This window comes from Schistocerca serialis, chromosome 7, assembly GCF_023864345.2.
Source record: "Schistocerca serialis cubense isolate TAMUIC-IGC-003099 chromosome 7, iqSchSeri2.2, whole genome shotgun sequence".
Taxonomy (NCBI): Eukaryota; Metazoa; Arthropoda; class Insecta; order Orthoptera; family Acrididae; genus Schistocerca; species Schistocerca serialis.
In genome coordinates this window covers 268,455,293-268,480,894 of record NC_064644.1, presented here as the reverse complement: position 1 = coordinate 268,480,894, position 25,602 = coordinate 268,455,293, and the positions used below count along the sequence as shown (strand labels likewise).

Below are 25,602 nucleotides of genomic sequence, written 5' to 3'. Positions count from 1 at the left end.
ACCATACTTGCTCCGGACACTGTGAGAGGGCTGTACAAGCAATGATCACACGTACGGCACAGCGGACACACCAGGAACTGCGGTGTTGGCCGTCGAATGGCGCTAGGTGCGCAGCATTTGTGCACCGCCGCCGTCAGTGTCAGCCAGTTTGCCGTGGCATACGGAGCTCCATCGCAGTCTTTAACACTGGTAGCATGCCGCGACAGCGTGGACGTGAACCGTATGTGCAGTTGACGGACTTTGAGCGAGGGCGTATAGTGGGCATGCGGGAGGCCGGGTGGACGTACCGCCGAATTGCTCAACACGTGGGGCGTGAGGTCTCCACAGTACATCGATGTTGTCGCCAGTGGTTGGCGGAAGGTGCACGTGCTCGTCGACCTGGGACCGGACCACAGCGACGCACGGATGCACGCCAAGACCGTAGGATCCTACGCAGTGCCGTAGGGGACCGCACCGCCACTTCCCAGCAAATTAGGGACACTGTTGCTCCTGGGGTATCGGCGAGGACCATTCGCAACCGTCTCCATGAAGCTGGGCTACGGTCCCGCACACCGTTAGGCCGTCTTCCACTCACGCCCCAACATCGTGCAGCCCGCCTCCAGTGGTGTCGCGACAGGCGTGAATGGAGGGACGAATGGAGACGTGTTGTCTTCAGCGATGAGAGTCGCTTCTGCCTTGGTGCCAATGATGGTCGTATGCGTGTTTGGCGCCGTGCAGGTGAGCGCCACAATCAGGACTGCATACGACCGAGGCACTCAGGGCCAACACCCGGCATCATGGTGTGGGGAGCGATCTCCTACACTGGCCGTACACCACTGGTGATCGTTGAGGGGACACTGAATAGTGCACGGTACATCCAAACCATCATCGAACCCATCGTTCTACCATTCCTAGACCGGCAAGGGAACTTGCTGTTCCAACAGGACAATGCACGTCCGCATGTATCCCGTGCCACCCAACGTGTTCTAGAAGGTGTAAGTCAACTACCCTGGCCAGCAAGATCTCCGGATCTGTCCCCCATTGAGCATGTTTAGGACTGGATGAGGCGTCGTCTCACGCGGTCTGCACGTCCAGCACGAACGCTGGTCCAACTGAGGCGCCAGGTGGAAATGACATGGCAAGCCATTCCACAGGACTACATCCAGCATCTCTACGATCGTCTCCATGGGAGAATAGCAGCCTGCATTGCTGCGAAAGGTGGATATACACTGTACTAGTGCCGACATTGTGCATGCTCTGTTGCCTGTGTCTATGTGCCTGTGGTTCTGTCAGTGTGATCATGTGATGTATCTGACCCCAGGAATGTGTCAATAAAGTTTCCCCTTCCTGGGACAATGAATTCACGGTGTTCTTATTTCAATTTCCAGGAGTGTATTTTGCTCTTGTGCAGGCAGCAGAACTTAATGCTCAACACTGTTACTGTTATATACCATTTAAGGCAGAAATCTTCTGAGACATTATTATTATTATTATTATACATTTCAGCTTCAGGTCACACAAGTTGTATCATTAGCTGTTTTGACTTATTACCAAGTCTTCATCAGAAGATCTGTCTAGCAGCGAAGTATTAGGAAACTAAATTAGATATGAAATAAGCTTCTTTGCACAACTATATGCACTTGAAAAAGTTACATAGCAGTTCTTCAACTGAATAGCCCAGGAGAGGCATTTGCAATATAAACATATCTGCACTATCAGTACTGGAAATTGAAAACTATGATTAACTATGTGGTACTATGAACTTTTTCAATTGCAAATATAAGATTACAGGTATTCACAATAAAAAATTGATAGTTTATGCTGATATTAAAAATTCTGAATATTTTTACTCATAATTGTATTTGTGACTTAAAAGGTATCAAATGTGTGCTATTATGTAGTTAACTGTAGATTTCAGTTCCAACAATCAGAATGCAAATAAGTATACACTATGAGCACCTTTCTGGGCTTGTTCAGTCAAAGAATTAATATCTAATTTATTCAAGTGCATATAGTTATATAAAAACATTTATTTGATTTGTAATTTCTTTTCCTTGTACATTACCACCCCTCTTCTCATTTTTTAAGCATTTCTTCTGATGGCAACTTAGCAAAAAGGCAAAACAAGTAATATTATGTAAACTGAAGGCAGAGGGGGAAGAAAGAAAAAGAAAGAGAAGAGACCAATGATATCAGCTACATTGTGACTTTATGCCGAATCAGCGGCAATAAATGAAAATATGTGCCAGAACGGGACTCCAATCCAGGATCTCCTGCTTACTAGGCAGTTGTTTTAACCACTGTGTCACTCGGACACAGTGTTTATCATAGATGCATGGACTATCTTGGCACCAACCATCCACAGTTCCTATCCAAGTACTCTATGTTCGCTAATTTTAGATTCCTGCTAGAGATCAAACATAAATGTGCATCCACACATTCATTGCCTATTGATGTGAATCCATTATATGAATGTGTAGTGTCTGTTTTTTTGGACATATCTGAATGATGGTTTCATATAAAACCAGTAACCATCCCAACTGTGTGTCCTGCAGTTGAAATACACAATAAAAATATTTAGAAGACAGTCACATTTCCTTAAGCTAATTATGGCTGATCTGTGTACTTCTGAGATATGTTTTATGTATGACAGCAATATATGTGAACCAAGCTGGCTGCATCCTGAGCAGAAGTGGACTCCTAAAGAAACCAGAAAATCCTAGCCACAACAAAGTACTGGGACATAGCCATCCAGAAGCAGTGCAGCATCACTTATGGACAGTTAGGTTACATCACTTCCAAGAAACATATGTCGACGAAACTCATACATCACTTTATATCAGGGGTGTCGACGCTTTTAGTTTATCTTGGCCACACACAATATACTTAGGGTGACCAGACTTCAGAGAGAATAAACTAGGGCATTTGTGTTTATACTTTACACCCAACTTCATTACTACACTTATGCTTACTTTTCTTGCTATTCATTGTGATATTTTGAAGTCGAATATAGGCCTATGATGATGCAACTGCTGAAAAACACATAGCAGGGGAACATAGCCTGTTCGACCAGTTGGCCTACCTGTTTGGATACAAATAAATAACACGAGCGATATATTCTTTGCTGGGATGACAACAGCCTTATTTGTCCATAGGTCAAATAATACAGAATGTCTTTTAGACGCAAACTTGAGAGAGAATGATTAATCATCTTGTTGACTCATTACTAAGGCCTACGCACAATTACAGAATTAAACAGAGAGTAAACATTAACATCGAAATCGTTATAAAGTAAGTGTAAATAGCACAGAGTTTATAGACAAAACACAATGCTCCTGGCGGCCAGCATGGAACTAATGTGACAGCACGAAATTAAACACTTTTCGCATGACACAAGCATGAAAACTCTCACGCACTACACTTTACGGAACTGCTGGCCACTGTCGCTAGAGCAGCCACCTTGGCAGAAACAGAGCGCATCCAGGGAGTGTGTCAGGAAGCGGACATGTTGACCAGACCTTGTGGTGTGCTGGTCCCCTGGAGCTGACATCATGACCAGTCAGGTGCAGGAATTGCTGTTGCTGGACCACGTGCTGGTGCAGGAGTTGCCCTGGCTGGACCAAGTGCTGCACAAGCCTGTGTATATCAAGCGTCAGTGGGGGATGGCGCATTGAAGACATCTGATGGCTTGATGCTGTCTATTGTAATGTTAGTTTGCTTGCCTCTGACCAGAATGTCCAGGGTGTGATCTCCCCTCTTGACGATTCGGTGCTGCCGATTGTACAGTGGCTGTAGGGCTGGTTTTATGCCATCAGTATGCAACATCATGTGTGTGCATGTACTGGGGTCTTTTTGGACAAATGTGGCAAAAATTTTATGCCTGGATGGCTGTGAAGGTCTGATCTTGACATGATCTATAAGGTGACTGACAAAGGTAGATGGGTCTGTATCAGGCTGCAGAGCCACATCTACAAATTCACCAGGCAGTCATAGCGAAATTCCGTACAACAGTTCTGCAGAGGAACCATCCACATCAGGTTTGTACATTTTCCAAAAACCAAACAGAACCATTGGCAGAGATTCTGTCCACCCGGTGGTGTGACACATTAGAGGTACTTTTTGTGTTCAGTGCGAAGGCTCTATCATTCCATTGCTGGCCAGGTAGTAGCTGGTTGTTTTGTGATGACTCATGCCACAGAAAGCTGCCAGGTTGGCAAACAATTCCGATTTACACTGCTTGCCATGATATGTTGTAGTGTGAAGAGGACAGCCAAAAAGTGATACACTGTTTAGCACGAAAGCATGCTTGAAAGTTTCCGTGGAGGCACTTTCCACAAGTGCCACTTTTGGTCAATGGCTCAATCGGTCAATAATTGTTAGCAGGCACCATTTCCAATTTGAAGACAGTAGTGGTCCCACTTTTTCTGTGTGCACATGAGTGAAATGTGTGGTAGTGTTGGGGAAGTTGCCGATTGGCGCATATACATATCGGCTAACCTTGTAATGCTAACATTGTAAGCAACATGATGTCCACTTATGACAATCTTCTTCATTCCTGGCCACATGAAATGACATGTGGTGTGGTGTAATACAGATCGCGTGCTGGCATGACACAGGTTGCATGAAGATTCAAAAGCATTCTTCTGAAATCTTGACGGTAAAAGCGGATGTGGTTTTGCTGTTGATGGCCATGCAGCCATAATTATGTTGGAAACCTTTCCACATTAATCACCTGAGTACAAATGACAGCTCTTTCATACCTTGTGTACATGATACTACTGCCATTTGCTTATGTGCATAATAGCTATCCCATGACTTTTGTCGCTCTAGCGTAGTATTACTGTTTGAAGTAGAGGCTGTTTTAGTTAATACTAACACTCTATGATTAACAGTCTCTCAGTACAAGCTTACCGGATTCCTGCATCTGATGAATAGCTGTATTCGTTTGGAAACATGAGCCAGCTCATTTCATGATTTTCCAACAACATCAGCGCACGGTGTTCCAATTGCAGAGGATACCGATTAACGCTAAATGAAATACTCAGCTTCAGGTTTTCTACAAATTTTTTCAAAAACCTGAAAAACATAGAATTTTCTTCATACAAATAAAATGCAGAAATAGTGCATATTAGCTGTATGCCCATAAATAACTATAACTACGAATATCACTTTGAAAACAATACATTTTACTGCGGCACCAAAATCCTCAAACTGCAATGTTAGTAATAGTGCATACAACACATGCTAATTCTGACAAGAGAGAAAGAAAGAGAATGGGAGAGAGAAAGAGAGAGGGAATCAGTACGTGTTAGTTGTGTGGCCTTCAGTCTCAAGACTGGTTAGACGCAGCACTGCACAGAAGCGTATCCTGTGCAGGATACATCTCTGCATAACTACTGCAACCTGAACCCTCTAGAACCTGCTCACTGTAGTTACGCCTTGGCTTATCTCTACAATTTTTACCTCTCCTATCTCCCCCCCCTCCCCCCCCTTTCCAGGCTCCACCACTTCTCCTCATAACCAAATTGACTATTCCTCAGTGCCTCTGGATATGTCCCATCAACCAAAACCTTCTTTTTATCAAATTGTTTCATATTACTACTTATACAGAAACCAGGTGGTAGAATAAGAGTTGTGAGGCATGAATAGGAAGAAGTCTTTGAGAAGGGAGTGATACAGGGTCATGTTAGTCAATCTGTACATTAAGCAAGCAGTAATGCAAACCAAAGAAAAACTTGGGTGAAGAAATAGTTCAGGGTGAAGAAATAAAAACTTTGAGGTTTGTCGATGATATTGTAATCCTTTCAGAGAATACAGTGAAGTGAAACAGGTGCTGTATCATCGTAAGAGGTACAGAGGGAGTAAGTGTGCTGGTTCCCTACTATCAGTGCCACTTCATCCTAATGCAACTGTGCTTAACATACAAAGGACTGCACCATAATCTATGAGTGAAATTAACAATTAAAATACTTGTTTCAAACTTTGTGTCAGTGTATGCTTCAGTATATTAATGTTAACATTGTAGAGTCTCAGAATGATCAAATGAATAAGACAGCCAAAACATACCATCTTAAGGAAAAAATAAACAGCGCTGAATAAGACTACATAGCTAAAAGTGGTTCAGAATACGCCAATGAATGTCATAACTAAAAATTGCTGTCACAATCGAAAGTTACAAGTCTCAACTTGATCAATGCATTATTTTGGTCAAAATCGGCATTTTTACAAAAAACTGAAGGTGCTAAATATTAGACTCAGAAAGATTCATATGTAGCCTCAGTTTCATATAAAAATATTAAATAGGGGGCACCAATACACTAACACCAGTAATTTTCAACTTTCAACAAATCTGGAACGAAAAGTCCTTATTCATGGTATATTAAGTATCATTTGTATTCGTAATAGAACATTCTAATTACAGCACTCAATTATGTTCCTGCGATAATACAACTGTACCAAATTTCAAGACTGTATTGCAAATAACAATGATTACAAGGAATCTTAAAAGAGGCAATTCAGAGGTCATGTTCTACTGTTGACTCTGTTTTAAGAATTGTAGCTGGTAAAGTTTAAATGCATGGGAGCTAAAACATTTTTCAGTAACTACTGCAAACTTAACTCTATTTATATAACAGTTAAAAATATTGTACAACATTAAAAACAGAGATATTAAGCAATATGTGTCTGAGATAGGGGCCATTTGCATGCTGCTATCTGGCCTAGGGAGATTGTAACTGATCTCACAACTGTGCCAGACACTTGTGTTGTATAGGTATAGCCAACCGCAGTGCCGTCTTCTTCCTGTTTACATATCTCTGTATTTGAATATGCATGCCTATACCAGTTTCTTTGGTGCTTCAGTGTATAAATTTGTATTATCCACAAATAATTACTATTCTCATCAATGCAAGTAGATTAGCAACTGTTATAATTTCTTGTTGTTATACTTTACAGAAGCAGTTCTGCAGTGTCTGTTTCTGCCAGTTAAAGTATAATTTGACTCACACCACATCACTGAATCTTGGTTAGATTTACAGAACATTAACGAACAATCAGGTAACAACAGCGAAAGATTTAACAATGAAAACAGTACTTACTGTTCACGGAAACCTAAGTACACTTCCTGCTCTCTGACCTCATGCACTATTCCCTCATACTGAACATAAGGCTCTCCATTTATCGTAACTATTATTCGGTCATTCTTCATCAATGATGGACGTCTTTCAAACAACCCTGGAACCTAAAAACAATAAAGTAGCATCTGACTTAAAATATTCTAGTTTATTATTGACTAATTCTGCATATTAACATATTTTGGGGTGCTTCCAGGCATTTATTTGTGATGGAAAGGAAAAAAAATCAGAGAGATTATAAAGATACAGAGGCAACACAGTAAAATGCCTCTCAGAGCCTGATACATGACTCTAGCATAGATGGATATACGTTTTGTTCCATAGATTCATATTGAGAAGGCCCTGCAGGCTGCATAACGTGTTATAAAGACAAAACTACAAATTACACGATAAAAAGACAAGCACTCCAGTGAAAATATACTGAGAAATGATAAAAAAATTATTTTATTATTTAATTTTTAACCCATAGACAGGGTGTTTTATGAGTAGCCATACGTTAATGTTTCACTTGAAGAATAAGGAAAGATTTCTGTCAAATGACACATACAGTGTGTCCCATTTATCCTGACCACCTTAATAACTGTCCGTCCAGATGAAATTACGAAATGTTTCAAGCAAATGTTCTTTAGCCATCAGGGGGACATCAATCATCATGATTGCCTTCATTGTAGCTTTGTTTTTTACAAAGATATGAACAGCAGTATGACTTTTTTAAACAGCACCCTGTATTTCTAATTCAGTAATTCATTTCGTCTCCTAAAGGCCTATTCAAAAATGTATCACAGGGTACCATTCACTGAAACACAGCGTTATTAATTACATAACACAACATTGACTTTGAGCCAGGGATCACAAACTCGTCCACTTGCTGGAGATGTCAGGAAACAAATGAAAATCAAGTAAAAACGTAATACAAAATTGACTTTGACTCTCTTGTACCATTTCCCAAGAGCAGAACATTCGAAGATGCTCAAAGTGGTGACCCTGGACACCGATACACTGGTGCACTCATTGAATGAAAGAATTATTTACTGCTTCCAGTGTTGCCTGCTGAAGAGAATTACAAGCAAGCACGATACATTCCTGCATGTCCTCTGGAGTTGTTGGAATATCATGATAGACAACATGTTTAATGAATCCCCAAAGAAAAAAGTCCCGAGGATTTAAATCAGGAGACCTAGCAGGCCAAGTAATTGTTCCTCCTTGGCCAATCCATCTGGCAGGATACCTTCACAGTTCAGAACACGACGTGTATGCAAGGCATTATGTGCTGGACATCCATCGTGTTGATACCACATAAGCATTCTGGTTCTACACAGCAGTTCATCCGGAAGGGGAGGAAGAATTTGTCTGAGGAAGTTGGCATACGTTTTGCCGTTTAGACTACCATTGACGAAATAAGGGTCAATAATTGTAGTACCAAGCATCCCACACCAAATGTTAACTCTTCATTGACGCTGCTGTTCCACCTGTCTAAGCCATCGCCGGTTTCCCTGGACCAATAATTCATGTTCCTTGTATTTACCTGTCCTTTGTTTGAGAAGGAACATTCATTGGTAAATAGAACACTGGAGACGAAGTTCGTGGAACTGGTGACATATAAGAATACGATGTACACTGGTTTTAGGAATGCAGATCTCATGTTCAAGCTGTCGTATGCTCACATGTGGATTCATAGCATCGGAAGCGAGAACAGTAACTTCGGCAGCTTCGTCTGTGCGGGTGCTATGAGGATTGTGCAGTTGTGGGTTGAAACTTCCTGTTTCCTGAAGTGTCACAACAAGACACGAAAACACCCATCAGGAAGGTAAGTTCTTGTCAGGACATTGCTCTCTGTACAGTTCCGCTGCCTGCGTAGGATTTCACCTACCTTCAACAACAACAATAACAGTTTGTAGGAAGGACAGTCTTTACTGTATGCCTAATCCACACGACAGTATATAAAAGGACTAAACTACTGTACTAAATGCACCCGTACATAAGAAAACAGTATTGCAATTATTGTTCTGCTAACTTACATTTCCCATAGACGAGTAGTATTTCTTCCTTCTCTTCATTGGCGTACATTCTACTCACACAACTCTTCCACTGACGATGGTTGATGGAATGACGGGTGTGCATTCTACTTACGTTTACACTTGTCCTCTGTCAACGTCAGTATGTGGATGTGTTCCATTACCCTGAGTACCTGCACTAAGTACTGGGAGCATCAACATCAGTGTCACATTATGTAATTAATAACGTGGTGTTTCAGTGAATGGTACACTGTGATACATTTTTGAGTAGGTCTTTAGGAGATGAAATTAACTGGCGAGTAAAAAATACAGGGTTCCATTTAAAAAAGTACTATTGTTCATATCTTTATAAAAACCAAAGATACAACGAAGGATATCAATGCTGATTGGTGTCCCCCTGATGGCTAAAGAACATTTGCTTGAAACATTTTGTAATTTACATCTGAACAAACAGTTATTTAGGGTGGTCAAGATAAATGGGGCACCCTGTATATTGATCTTGTAATGGGATAAACTGAATGGATCGGCTGAATATTACACCACCATATATATATTATTATTATTATAACGATTGTTCCCTTTAGGAGAGCGATTGAACTTGAATTCATAATATCATCTTCGGATGTTTTTCTTCTTTGTTTCCCAAAACCTCCTCATCCTCTCAGAATGCTCCTTCTTCCGTTCCTCTGTCCATTTTTTACCAGGCTGACACGATGTTCTTTCCCCAAACTTCACACTTGTGATTTTATGCCGGCACTCGGTGCGATCTTCGAGATTTTTTATGTTGATCTGCTGTAGATCCCTCTGGACTTCTTTCAGCCATTCCGTGCCACATTTACTCCTTGTTATAATATTGAATAATTTCTTTGCTGTTCTGGAGTCTTCCATCCTGTAGATATGTGTATAAAATTTGGCTCGGCGCTTTCTGATTTCATCTGTTACTATGCTGATCTTTCTATAGAGCTCGTTTTGTGGTCTCTTCATCCAAATGCCATTTTTGTTGACTGGACCGTAAATCTTCCTGAGAATTTTTCTTTCCTGCTTTTCTATTTCCTTAATTTTAGAATGACCATCAATCACCATTGTTTCAGCTGCATAGATTGCTTCTGGAAGAATCACTGTTGTATAGTGCCTTAATTTTGCGTCTGTCGAAATGCACTTCTTGTTGTAATGCGTCCATGTTAGCTTGTAGGCTTTCTGGAGCTTATATATATATATATATATATATATATATATATATATATATATAAAAATAGAGAGAAACATTCCACGTGGGAAAAAATATATCTAAAAACAAAGATGATGTGACTTACCAAACGAAAGCGCTGGCACGTCGATAGACACACAAACATACACACAAAATAAAATTCTAGCTTTCGCAACCAACGGTTGCCTCATCAGGAAAGAGGGAAGGAGAGGGAAAGACGAAAGGATTTGCCTCTGTATATGTCTGCTTGTGTCTGTATATGTGTGGATGGATATGTGTGTGTGTGCGAGTGTATACCCGTCCTTTTTTTCCCCTAAGGTAAGTCCTTCCACTCCCGGGATTGGAATGGCTCCTTACCCTCTCCCTTAAAACCCAAATCCTTTCGTCTTTCCCTCTCCTTCCCTCTTTCCTGACGAGGCAACCGTTGGTTGCGAAAGCTAGAATTTTATTTTGTGTGTATGTTTGTGTTTGTTTGTGTGTCTATCGACGTGCCAGCGCTTTCGTTTGTTAAGTCACATCATCTTTGTTTTTGGATCATGCAAAGAAGTATATTTGAAACTTAAGGAAATGTTGGCTACAAAATCTGAACTGAAATTAAGAAGAAACATTGTATGTTTCGCATTATTGGTTCTGACATAAAATACTATTTTTTATGAAAATCACAAAATCCAAGATAATCATTATTACAGTAACAGAAACAGAAAAAAATGGCTTTTTACTTATAAGCTTATGAAATGTATTGAAAATAGATATCATATTTCACAAAAATGTGTTCTCTTCATAAAAAACAAGCTTAATGGATGTGTCAAGCAATATTTCTGAAGTTGTTGAGAATTTTATCCACAAAAGCCAATTTGTAATTATGAAAAAAATCAGTATTTTATTATTTGCATTATTAGATCAGATATAAAGATTATTCTGCTCAGTAAATCACAAAATTCACAGTTACATCTGCTATGTATCAATTTGGCAGTTTATTTCATGTAAAACTTATGCAGCAAGAACTTTTGTAATTAACATTTTAATTGTAAGTAATGTATTGGCATTTTCAATAATTGCTGTTTTGTTTACTTCACTGTTAAAAAAATTATTTGGCAACTACCGATAGTCCACAAAGCCACTACAATGATGAACATCGGACTTTAGTCCATGCTATGCTGTTGTAATGAACAGTATGCTTGTGCTCCCATGTACACAATTTATTCAACAATGTTGTTTCTTATTGATCAGTTATTTCTCTTACCTTAGTTGAGTATAAGGGATAAATGCCCACATTGGTGACCTGGTGATTTGCAATGACGGTGCAGGGTAATTTTTGCATTGATACCATTGCTGCACTAGGACAATGCAACCTCCACCCAACTGATGTGTGCCAAAATTCATGCACCATGCCTACAGCTTCTGTTCTAGACAGTGCAGTACTTCTCAACTGAGTCTTCAAGCATCAATAGAAATCAGCTGTGCAAGTGAAGATAGAAATCAGCTGTGCAAGTGAAGTGCTCCAGTACTGTGGTTCAACTGATGATGCTAGTCCTGAACAACTGAAAGCAACAAACAATCTACTGTGGGAACTCATTCCCATACTAGCCTTTCAGAAATACTACACAAGATGTAAACTGCAACATTCCAGCTGCACAGATTTGAGTCATTCACCACGGACACCACGTCTTCAGCACCAGCCACTAATTTGTTCAATCCACCCTACTGCTACCAGTTGTCTGGGCTTCAAACATGAACATGGAACATATCCAGTTTTGTACAGACCAACCTCAATCCTCGCCCATGATTGTGAGCAATTTATTTCTAACAAATAGTGTTGCAAATGAACAATTACTTTCAGAACATTCCACTGAACACCAACACTGTATCCTCATTGTTGACGACAATGCTGGCAACCATGTGCTGCATCCACAGGTTTGGCATTCATCCTTCCACGCATTAGTCACTCCCTACTGACTTTACCTGATTGCTTCTGACTCTGACTTCACCACGCCCACCTGGAGTGTCAACCTTCGCATATCAACATACCTCCGCCTCCCCACAACCCACTCCAAGCCCATGCCTGTGAAGAACATTTGCACTCATGTCATGCCCAGACTTACACAGAACACCACAGATCCTGTTGTGCTCTCACTTGTGCAGAACACTGCCAACCGTGCTGCATCTGCGCAACCACCACACACAGCCTTCTAAGCAACACCTGGGCAGAACTGTTTCAATTGGCATCATAAAACACACATCATAACTGCTGCTTATCACAGTGACCTTCATCCATCCGTGCAGGAGCCGTTCGCCAAAACTGCGTGTGACTGTCGCCCAACTTGTGAATACTTAATACTGCTCACAATAGGTTCTTCCATTCAGGAAGACTATCCCAGTTGCCCCTACATTAAGCACAGCCATGAATATTCTCTCACTAAACTGATAATGACTGTTACCAGATTTCACATCTCTGATTGCACATGTGAGCATGATCTTTTCATTGACCCAGACTCTGACAAGTTTGGCGAGGTGCTTCCTTCCCCTCTCATCCCGCTTATGATGAACCATTTTCCAACAGACATCAGCTCTGACATCTACTCCCTGCCACCTAGCCACTCACTGACAGTGGACTAATGTATGGCATTGCAACTGTACGGAGCTGCCAGTTTGTCAGTCCCAGTTCACGGATCCATGATCCAGACTCTGCACCTGTTATCATCTTGCTGCCTCACATGTATATTCTCTCTTAAGGACATCATAGAACCAGTCCTAGTGATGGGAATTTTTATGCCAATTCCACCTTTCCTCATTTGTACAACACGCCATGCTCCTGAATTTTGTCATGGGTCACTGCATCCCAGGACCTTTCGCTCTGGCACCTCCACCTCTACCTTGTACATTGACCATTCAAGACACACAACAGGAAGACAGTGACACATCCATTGACATATTCAAGCAGTGTCTTCCTCAGCTGATGAGCTCATGGTGATTCACCACCATTACGCCAACTGCCATGTGGCATTGGAAGCACTCTGCATAGAGAACACATTTCTCCTGCAATGTGATAATGACACACCCACTGCCCTACCCTACCATATGAGCCGCTCATACACAAAACACATAACAGTCACAATGGCGAGAATGGAAGCACATGTATGACCCTGGCCCCACTGACAGGTGTCACCCACCTGACGTCCAACCACCCCACTCTGCACTGCACCCAGCATCCTTACCATCACAGATCGCAGGCATACAATGAGACACACACAACAGTACACTGTGGTTTTCCACATCACCTGGCTACTCCAACACCAGCACCTTTGGTCATGCTCCTCCTGCTGTACAGCACACTGTCACTATGTCTCTTCCGCATGACTCACTGGAACACAGCTCCATCACCATCCAGTGCTGATCTTCAGGTTACAATATCTCCGGATGTAATTAACATTTTACAATGCAACAAATGGCACTGATTATGTATTTGTTTATATGTTCAGATCTGCTAACAAAACTAATGTGGTTCCATTTAAAAAAAATGTAGGTTTGTGTTGAAAAACATACTTCCATGCATTTTTGTATGGTTTGTATTAAACAATTACACTAGCCCCTCTCCTCACATTCGGTCTGTGGAATCGGTTCGTCAGTATTTTATGTGGTTTACGAAATATATCCAGCGGTAACGTTAGGTGACTCACCCCAAATAATGCTGCTCAGGGGACAGACATTAGTTGATAAAGAAAATGTGTGGTTTTGCAAGTTGCTCTGCCTTTGATATTGTATGATTTACTAGTTGGAATTTGACACAGACATCCATACTAGACTGTATAATAATAACTGAAGAAATCAGAAGTTGCCTGACGGAAGTGAAAGTGATACCAAGCATTAATCTAGAAGGAGACCACAGACTATTGGCATGGCCTTTGGAGAAATTAGGATAAGGTGGAAAAAGACAGGCAAACATCGCTGAAAGATAGAGAAATCCAAGAGATATACAGGGAGAAGATTAAGACACAATTTTGTCAAGATGAGGGGAAGGATGTAGAGGAAGAAAGGAGGAGTTTGAAACAGTCTCTAGTCAATGCAATGAAAGAAACATGTGGAAGGACATCAACAAGTCAGATACAAAGAAACTCCATGGTGGAATGAGAGAATTGCAGGAGCAGCCAAGAAGAAGAATAAAGCACAGGGACAATGGTTCAAGAACAGAGTGGAACATAGTAGAGACAAATGGAAATGACTTAAGAGGAGCAGCAAGAAATGATAGTAGCTCTGGCTAAGAAGTTGTCTTGGGAAAAATTCACAAAAGAAACAGAAGACAATTTTGAGGATAATACAAAAAAATTATACTACATATTAGCGAATAGAAAGAAGCAATAAGAAAATACTTCAAAAGTCATCAACAAAGAGGGAAAAACCAGTGTTGGAGAAAGAAGAAGTTTTTAAAGAAGGAAAAGAATACTTCCAAAAATTATATGAAGGACAGGATGAAACAAAGATACATAATGAGACAGAGGGAGATGAAACAAGAGGAGACTGAAAGAGAAGATCTGCAAATCTTGGATGTAGAGAAACCTTCGATATAAATGAAAAATTGCAAAGCTCCTATGATATCACAGTGGAAACAATTAAAGCCACAGGACCTATCAGAATTCAGTGCCTGTGTAGAATAATGAGGATAGTTTGGACATATGGAAAGATTCCTGTTGATGGGACAGAGGGGATTATTGTACCTATATTTAAAAAGGGTACCACGGAGCTCTATGAGAATTACAGAGGAACAGCACTATTATGCTACTGTGTGAAGATTTATGAAAAGATAATTTTACAAAAAACCAGGAATAAGATAGAACCACAATTGAGAGAAGAATAACAAGGATTTCAACCTGGAAGATAAACTACAGATGTCTTATTTACAACCAGACAGGTTGTAGAAAAGGATGGCAATTTGGGGAAAGACATAGCAGTTGCATTCGTAGACCTAAGAAAGGCTTTGACAGTGATGGAATGGAAGAGACGTGGGAAGGTCTGAACATACTGTAATTGTCAAAAGGAATGCAACTGAGAATTATAAATAAGTACAAAAATGCCTGAACTGTCTTGTAATAGATGGCAAAAGATCAGAATAGTTTATAACAAACACAGGGGTTCAGCCACGAAGTGTGCTCCTGGAGGACAGTTCACCAAGGGTCAACAGCAGATGATGTGAGAATCACGGCATATGCAGATGATTTGGGAAGAAAATGGGCAGAAATTGGGAGAACAACTTAGTACCTGGTAGAGGGTAATTGGAGAAACAGGCATGGAAATGAGCTTAACAGAAAGTGAAGTCATGAAAATCATCAGGAAGAATGAAAAAAATATTACAGAACTAGATTTTTTTCAAGTATCTAGGAAGCAAATTAACCACGAAAGGAACATCAAGGATAAAATTTCTGAGAAAATAACAAATTGTTTGAAATTTTATTGTGGTGCATTGGACATAATTAGAAATTAAAAGATAATTGCCAAAGCAAAGATCATTATGTACAAGTCATATTATCAGCCAATTTTGATCTTTAAATCAGAATGCTGGACTTGGAAAAAGAAATATCTGAGCAATATACAAGCAACAGAGATGTGCTTTCTGTGAGAGATCCTGTGTGAGATGAAAAGGGAACAATATGAAAGACCCTGCAGATCAACCCTCTAACAGAAACTGTGGAGAGTGCTATACTTAAATTGTTTGGCTACATTAAAAAAACATGGAAGGGGGGCAGCTGTCAAAGTGTAAGTGTCATTATTTGTCAGTAGCTTTTATATGGAATGAAGTTTGGGTGTGGGCTTCAGTGAGGCAGAGATCAATGTCAAGTACTAGAAGTATTAGGTCACTGAAATACAACAACTCTTCTACTTATGATATTATTTTTAAAAAAATATTAAAAATTCTGTGCCAATTTTGGTTTGATCCTCCCCTTCCCCACAAGCATCTCCTAGAGGACTGAAGCATGTGGTAGTAATAATCATTTATCAAAGTGCTGATAAGTAGTGACACCCAATTAATCCTTTTGCTGGAAAAGATATGCTCCCTGCATTCCATGCTGAGGGTAGCTTTTGTTATGGCTGTACCGGGTGCTAAATGTTGGTGGCTTGTGCTGAGAGATGACATTCCGACAGCTGTGAAATACTTATCATCTGATTTTTCGAAAACCAATAGATGAAAAAATTAGATTTTTGAACTTCTTGCAGTCTGAAACCTTTGTTCAATAAGGAAATGAATGGCTTTTCATGATCCATTATACTTACTGCACTCCATCAAATTAAGTAAAACATTGCATGTAATTTTAAAGAGTTTTGCAGAAGTAAAAATGCATTGCATAAACATTGCATATGGTTGATTTTTAGCTCATGCATTGCAGTGAATGAAATGTAGGTTAAGATATTGACATTTTATTTAAAACTGGGAGTAGAATAATATCTCATTTCATTCTTGAGTTATTTGATTTTATATCCAATTGACCGTCACACGCAACATGCCCAGTTCCGTCTGTGCAGACTTGCTGGCTGCTAAGAAATACTTATCATGTAGTTTTAAGAAAATTATGGTATTCGGTGAGAAAATTTGATTTTTGCACATCTTACAGACTGATATCTTCATTCAATAAGGGACTGAATTTCTTTTCATTATATGCCATAGTTAGTGCGCTGCTTGAAGTTAAGTAAAACATTGTAGGAAATTTTAAAGATTTTTCGGAGCTAAAAACACATAGTGTAAACTTCGCGTATGGTCGATTTTAACTCATACATTGCAGTGAATGAAATGTAGGTAAGATGACAAAATTTTATTTAAAATTGAGAGCTGAATGATACCTCATTACATTCTCGAGTTATTGGGTTCTGCATCTGATGGACAGTCACACACAGTGTACCCATTTGCATCCTTGCGCATCGTAAATCATGTGGTCATAATAACATCAAATGCAATAAATGATTGAAGATACTGAAACAAGGTTATTTGCAAATGATAGTGAGATGTTGTGTGAATTGTTAGATTGTGCCATGCCCCACGTAGCTAGTGAACCCATGATGGAGGGACCTGGTATCAAATGGTTAACATGAGCGGTCACGATGAGGTGTGTGCAAGCGTCAGTTTTGAGCTCAGCAGCCTGCTGGAGATGGGCTCCTGTGTTGTGGATCCTATGGTTCATTGTAGATTTGTCTCCTGAACACATTGGGCAAATTTTCGAGGAACACGTGGGGAAGGCAACTCAGCGGATCGATGTGGGCAAATGCTGAGGAGGGCAAGTAGGAGGAAGATGTTTGTTGCACTACCCGAACTTTAGATAACACCAGGAATTATTCTTCACCTCACAAGATCTTTCCAGTGAGCACGTTTGAGAACTCTCATATTTCTCAGGGCTAACTTACTGAGAAAGAGTCATTTTTTAGCAACGACCGCGGCTCAGTGTATGGTGTTCCTCGTGTCCCTCTGGTTGTAGTAGGAGCATTTGTTTGGGTCATTACTCTGTGACTTAACTTAATGAAGTGTGTTACCTCCCAGTTCATGCTTCAGCTTAGCCTCCTGATTACAATTTCGTGGTTGCTGCCCACATAATGTCTCCAAATTTGAGTGTAATGACAGGCGCTACCATATGTGCTGCTTCTAACTGCTTCCTGGTGGGTCACACTGGCATTGTGTTTGCCTTAATGTCCACAAATAGTGTCTTGCAATGGTTATACAGGGTGTTTCAAAAATGACCGGTATATTTGAAACGGCAATAAAAACTAAACGAGCAGCAATAGAAATACACCATTTGTTGCAATATGCTTGGGACAACAGTACATTTTCAGGCAGACAAACTTTCGAAATTACAGTAGTTACAATTTTCAACAACAGATGGCGCTGCAAGTGATGTGAAAGATATAGAAGACAACGCAGTCTGTGGGTGCGCCATTCTGTACGTCGTCTTTCTGCTGTAAGCGTGTGCTGTTCACTACGTGCAAGTGTGCTGTAGACAACATGGTTTATTCCTTAGAACAGAAGATTTTTCTGGTGTTGGAATTCCACCGCCTAGAACACAGTATTGTTGCAACAAGACGAAGTTTTCAACGGAGGTTTAATGTAACCAAAGGACCGAAAAGCGATACAATAAAGGATCTGTTTGAAAAATTTCAACGGACTCGGAACGTGACGGATGAACGTGCTGGAAAGGTAGGGCTACCGCGTACGGCAACCACAGAGGGCAACGCGCAGCTAGTGCAGCAGGTGATACAACAGCGGCCTCGGGTTTCCGTTCGCCGTGTTGCAGCTGCGGTCCAAATGATGCCAACGTCCACATATCGTCTCATGCGCCAGAGTTTATACCTCTATCCATACAAAATTTAAACGCGGCAACCCCGCAGCGCCGCTACCATTGCTGCACGAGAGACATTCGCTAACGATATAGTGCACAGGATTGATGACGGCGATATGCATGTGGGCAGCATTTGGTTTACTGACAAAGCTTATTTTTACCTGGATGGCTTCGTCAATAAACAGAACTGGCGCATATGGGGAACCGAAAAGCCCCATGTTGCAGTCCCATCGTCCCTGCATCCTCAAAAAGTACTGGTCTGGGCCGCCATTTCTTCCAAAGGAATCATTGCCCCATTTTTCAGATCCGAAACGATTACTGCATCACGCTATCTGGACATTCTTCGTGAATTTGTGGAGGTACAAACTGCCTTAGACGACACTGCGAACACCTCGTGGTTTATGCAAGATGGCGCCCGGCCACATCGCACAGCCGACGTCTTTAATGTCCTGAATGAATATTTCGATGATCGTGTGATTGCTTTGGGCTATCCGAAACATACAGGAGGCGGCGTGGGTTGGCCTCCCTATTCGCCAGACATGAACCCCTGTGACTTCTTTCTGTGGGGACACTTGAAAGACCAGGTGTACCGCCAGAATCCAGAAACAATTGAACAGCTGAAGCAGTACATCTCATCTGCATGTGAAGCCATTCCGCCAGACACACTGTCAAAGGTTTCGGGTAATTTCATTCAGAGACTACGCCATATTATTGCTACGCATGGTGGATATGTGGAAAATATCGTACTATAGAGTTTCCCAGACCGCAGCACCATCTGTTGTTGAAAATTGTAACTACTGTAATTTCGAAAGTTTGTCTGCCTGAAAATGTACTGTTGTCCCAAGCATATTGCAACAAACGGTGTATTTCTATCGCTGCTCGTTTAGTTTTTATTGCCGTTTCAAATATACCGGTCATTTTTGAAACACCCTGTATAAGTGATATGTAAATTTTTCAATTATCCTTCCAGTCTCCTGATATAATTGCTTTGGGCATTATGGTGCTGCCTGAAGCAGCCTCCTCTGCCTCGATTTCAGCACGTCTCATTGTTAACTATATCATGTACCTATACAGTCACGTCTCGTGTTCTGGAGTGCAAAATTCAGAATTCTGAGCCTTTAGATTTGTTAACTGTCCTGAGTTCATGCCAGTGGCTGAGAACACTGTGGATCAATTATCTTATATTGTGGTTCAAACAGGAACTGGTTTAATTTATTCTAATCTTGACAATTACCTAGTCTTAATAAGTGTTTTATCTGGACTGCCTACACAACTTATTGAATCTTAGTTCTTGATATTATTAAATGCTGTTCATCTTGGCAAACCAGGTTCACATTTTGACAAGTAAATGAAATGTTCCATTTTCAATTAACTGGGTTAAACAGTTTAGTTAAATTACTTACATGTTTCAAGATTGTAAAATTTTTAACTGTTCAATTCAACTTTCATACCGTGCTCAGAGTTTCATTAAATGTCATTAGATGATAATAATTGTTGTTCTGGCACTTGCAATATTTTGAGTGATGTTCAGTCCCACCCTTTCCCAATCCTCCCACTTGCAAACAACTTGATGTGGAATCTAGCCTCACAAATTGGTAGCTAGAGCATGATTGTCTTCAGAAGTGGAGGACTGATGTTCTTATTGAGCATAATTGGTAACACATCTTTAAGTAAATGTAGAAATGAAATTATTATTCTGTAAAAGTTAATGAATTTGGCAGAATCTATTGGTGTTGAATTTTTAGGTGTACCTGGTCACATCATGGAACCACGTCATGGTGGCAGTGGGCTACCTATGCAAGGAGCTGCTATAGTACAAAAACTGTGTTCATGACCAATCAGAAGATGGGGATGTGGTGGAGCTGTCTGCACAGAGTCATATGGACTCCTATGTAGGTCATAGCAGTGCATATTGATTAGGTGAGCACTGCCATCGAGCACTGCATCACTTCCATTTCCAAGTCAGAGTAGAACATCAGTTTTTGCAAGGTAGTGGTCTTTCCCTTGCTCAGGTGTACCACATGCAGCTGCTAACTGCACACTGGTTTCGCCAGATTGAGAATATAAATTTGGTATGACTGATACCCAACTGAAACTGAGTGGTTATCAACTCCAGAATACGGTCATGAATTTACAGATTAAACTGAGTGCCTTGGACTGGGATAGCTATCAGGTGGCTAGTGATTTATAAAACCTTGGGGGCCTTGGAAAATGTTAGAGTTTCCCCTGGGACAAGGAGTTGTGGTATGGAGAATGTGCAACCAGAGTTGCCAAGTTGCCCAATCCATCCCTGAACGTGTTACGCAGAATACAATTTCTTGCTATTGATACCCAACAGCATTTGACCAATTTCTTGTGGATTATCATAGATTTTGAAAGGCAAGTTAGCATCTTTAAGATGTCATGGGAAAATATTTTACAGCTGACATGTACGTTGAGTTGCGACTCTCTGGCCACGATGGTGGGTGTTGTCTTAGGAGAGAGAGGGTGCTTGTGGGAATTACGTGCACATGTGTTACAGGAACAGTTATCCACCATGCTTAACAGCGATGTGCTAAAGAAATATTTCTTTTAGTTCCAACATGCTCGTGAGACTTTGGTGGAGTGTGTATGGCACCCACTGCTTTCGAACCTGACTTGACTGAGAGTGATACTATGGGAACTATTTAGACGAGATAAAAGCCGGAGGACCATCTGCAGGTGCAGTCTGCTGAAAAAGCCAACCAGCTGCTGCAACTTGTACATATTAGTCACAGCCATAGAGGGGGTTAAAAAAGCTGATTAAAAGAGAGGGTGTGGAGAGGTGCCAAAATTAGGTGCAGGTCCTACCCACAAGGCAGGGTCAGCTGGTAATACACATTTTGCAGAAGGTGGTTGGTACTGCTGTGGTTGATAGGGTCATTTTGCTCATCAATTTTGGCCTGACAGAAAGACACATTTGGAAGCTGATGTCAGAGGAGCTAGCCGTGGCATCCAACTTCTGGGTGACAGAGTGAGGAAGGTGACCAGTAATCCTCTTCCTCTCATGTGTGCCAGCATTAATCACTACTGTGCACTTTATTGTATTCTGGTAGCATCATTTGATTACTGAGTCATAGGTGATAGGTGGTATTCTAGATACAGGGCGCTTTGCAAATCCTGATTTAAAATCCGTAAATAGAACTTTAAGACTGAATGACCAGACTCTTCCCTTGGTGCATGTTTTTTGTTGCATTGGGGAGTTTTCTTGGCCACTGCTGGTGTCAGTGACTGAAGGATTGAGTATGTATCTTCCACTGGGATGTGACATTGTACTTAGGACAGGGCTGATTTTGGGTTATGCTGGGGGAAGTTTTGTTTCAGGTTTCAACCTCAGTTGGAGTGACAACATTCTGGGTGGTCTGGGGTTTACACTTTGGTCACCAGGAGGATGGCGAGGGGCAGGTGAGGATTGAAGTGGAACAGTAACCATCTGAGGGGGCCCAAGCTCTCTTTGAGGTTTTGTAGCGTTTCATTGAAGTATTGATTGACATTATGGGAAAGACCAATTGAATAGAGTATCAGAGTGTACTCTCTGACCAAGTACCTGTCAGACAATCTCCGTAATGTCTATCCCATCTCCCACAATGAAGGTTTTGCGTTAGCCGGTGGACAAATGCTGATGAGGGAATCGTAAGGTATCAACATTCCATATGCATCACTTATATTTTCGGTCACCCAGAGGAATGGGGTGGGTGGGTGGAGGGCGAGAGGGTTCAGACTGGTGATTAATTACTGGCTATTAACCATAAGGTAGTTCTGGAGTCCCTCTCCCTTCCTGATTTGCTTGGCTGTTTTTCTTGGGTTTTCTGGGCCCTACTAATTCTCTGTGCTTGCACTCAACCAAGTGCACTACCAGATCCATCTGGCTGAAGAATTCAAGGAGGCTACTGCTTTTGCTACCAACTGAGAATTGTATGAGTCCAATCAGCTGCCCTTCGGTCTTTCTAATGGAGTGGTCGTGCTCTCCAGGTTTCTCAATTCTGTGCTAAAGATATAAAATTTAAGTTTGTTTACAGCTAACAGGATGGGCATTTGCGCCAGGCTTTGCAGCCTCTGAGGGAGTCTGGTTTAACCATCATGCTAACCAAGGTCACTCCAATGAGTAATGAGAGCTCCTTTTTGGGTCATTTGGTGTCTGCTGAGAGAGTTAAATGGGTTTACTAAGCTGGCAGCATCCTTAAATAAGTTGCGCAAAAAAGGGGAGCTATTTGTATTGGACTGAGAGACAGCAGGCAGTTTTTAATGTGCTAAAGACCACCTTGAGTAACATGCCAGTGCTCATGGTTCCAAATTTCAGTCAACCATTCATAGCGCAGATGGGCATGGCCAACTCAGGTGTGGCCACCATATTACTCTACCAGCATGATGGTGAGTGCAGGCCCTTAGCGTATGTGTCTACTAGGTCTCTATCTCCAGCAGAAAGGAAATATTCTATATATGAGTTGGAAACTCTGGTCATTATATTCGCTACTGTGAAATTCAAATACTACCTCAAAAACCATGAATGTACTTTGGAGGTGGACAACCAGGCACTCAGCTGCAAACTGGCATGCCCACAAAACAGGGCACTTTGCACATTGGGCCTTGTGCATCTCAGCCCTCTGGTTCTCTGTATGCCACATAAACAAGCAAGATAACATTGTGGGAAACATCCTGAGTAGGATGTTCTATGAGGAGGAGGAGGAGGAGGAGGAGCTGTCTTCCAGAAGGCTCAAGGGAGGTAGGAAAGATGGTAAACACATGTGTCACTGAGGTGCCAGCCTTCAGGAGCAGCAGGAGGAAGACATGGATTTAGGCCCCATTAGGGAGTGGCTGGCATCAGGTGTGGATGTAATGGGGTATGAACTACACAGGGGATTATCTGCCACTACAGCCACCAGGATGAGGATGTCATAATCTGGCTGCCCATGATGCTGGTATCCGTGGTGGTTAACTACTACCACAGTTTGGTGATGGGGGAGCACCAAGGTATATATAAAACCATCCATAAGATCCAGGAATCTACTAGATCTTGATGCCTGGAGAATGGTAAATCAGTGACAGGAGTGTATGGTGGCCAAGCTGATCTCTGAAGGGGGTTACTCCAATCAACTCAGGTGGAGAGGCCAATGGAGCATCTGTTTATTCATTGACTACATAGGTCCTCTGCTGCATAACCCAGTAGGGGCGATGGACATACTTGTAGTAGTGGACTGGTTTTCTAGGTTTAGCAAGTCGATACGCAATGGGAAAGTAATGGATGGGCTAAGAATTTGACATTTTATCAGGCCTTTCCCTTTTTTTGAGCCTCCTAGGGTACTGTTAGTTCTAACGCCCCAGCATTTGTATCGAGGGAGTTTTGGGAGTTCTGCTTCCAGTCACGGGATGAAACACTGTCATCACAAAACCTTACTACAACCAACCCTCTTTTGCTGAATGGGTGAATCAGAACTTAAAAGTCTAACCTCATTATATATTCATGCTTGGATGCAAACTAAACGAAATCATTCCTTGCCCTAGCTAACCTTAGCATTTAATATAGAAAACAATAGATCCACAAGGTTACCCCAGCATCCCTCAGGTTCCCATAGCCCTCAATTCATGCTTGTCCATCTGGTTGATCCAGGACCCGCTGCCCAACAAGATTAGTCTGGAGATCATCAAGGACAATCAGCGCAGGACTGAGGTTACCAGTACTGTGTGCACACAAAAGAAAAGTGGTGTGGCACAACAATGGTTGATGTCTGGGCAACATTGGTGTCACATATGTGGTCTTTGTGATGGACTCTGGTGGTCGAGACCATGCAAAAAAGGCACTGAAAAAGCTGACATCCCATTTCGTGGGGATGTACAAGTGTTGGAGGTACTTACTTCTGTCACTCTAGAGTCCATAATGAGGACGAAGGAATGGACCACTGGGTGCATCTGAGCCAAGTCAAGGTAAGTGGTTGCGATTAGTTTCTCGACTGTTGTGAGCCCTTCTCTGGGTGCTTCAGTTTATGGAGGGGCAGGCTGAGATGTGCGAATCAGTATGTCACACTCTGTATAGGCTATCTCCAGAGTGTGGGCCATGTAGCTTACCAAGCCATGGGACAGGGTCTTGGTAACAGACAGTCAATGTGAGTGGTGGCGAGGAGAGGTCACAGTGACACAAGTGCAGCTGTCAGTTTTGAGTTCAGCATGCATCCTGGACATGGACCTTCGTGTTGCTGATCTCATGGTTTGTTGCTGATTTGTCTCCTGAACATGCTAGTTGTGTTTTTGAGGAGCACATGGGAAAAACAACTCAACAGATTGACACCAGTGCATTCCGAGGGAAACAAGCAGATGGAAGAAATCTGCTGCACTGCTCAAGCTCCAGACAATACCTGGGCCTTATTCTTCATCTGACACCCCACAAGGTCTTCCTGATGAGCACCTTTGGGAACTCTCATCTTTCTCAGAGCTAACTTAACTGAGCCAGGGTCATTTATGAACAGTGATCACATCCCGGCATTTGGTGTTCCTAGTGTCCCTCCTGTTGCAGTAGGAGCCTTTGTTTTGGTCATTACTCTTGACTAATAAACAATGTGCTTTGCCTCCCAGTTCGTGTTTCAGCTCAGCCATCTGCTTAAAATTTCTCCAGGTCACACGTACTATCTCCGAATTTGAATGTAATGGTATGCGTCACTGCGCGCACTGCTTCAAACCGCTTCTCAGGGTCACTCTGACATCATATTTGCCTCAAAGTCTAACAAGTTATTGTGATGAAGTTTGTTAAATTTTATTCCTTTCCTATTTACTTATTTTTTATGAAATACTAGTAAAGTGTTGTTTTGAGTCCCAGGCAGGAATGACATGTGTCTAGAAACTTAAGATTCGTGACTTCCTATAGCAATTTTTTGTGAACCATTAAATTACTACTGCCTGCCAATAAAAGCTTTCTGGCACAGCCCAGAGGAAGTTGTCTAGTGAAC

General features: G+C 41.6%; 1 protein-coding gene across 1 annotated transcript in view; it reads right to left on the bottom strand.

Moving 5' to 3' along the window:
- The window catches only part of LOC126412662 (putative helicase MOV-10), a 431,824-nt gene that overhangs the window by 179,078 nt on the left and 227,144 nt on the right, over positions 1 to 25,602 (bottom strand). Inside the window, exons 9-10 of the mRNA XM_050082364.1 lie at positions 7,077 to 7,219; positions 4,891 to 5,055 (exon numbers count right to left, since the gene is read on the bottom strand). Of these exons, the coding sequence (XP_049938321.1) occupies positions 4,891 to 5,055; positions 7,077 to 7,219 (308 nt within the window). The remainder of the gene's footprint in view (positions 1 to 4,890; positions 5,056 to 7,076; positions 7,220 to 25,602) is intronic.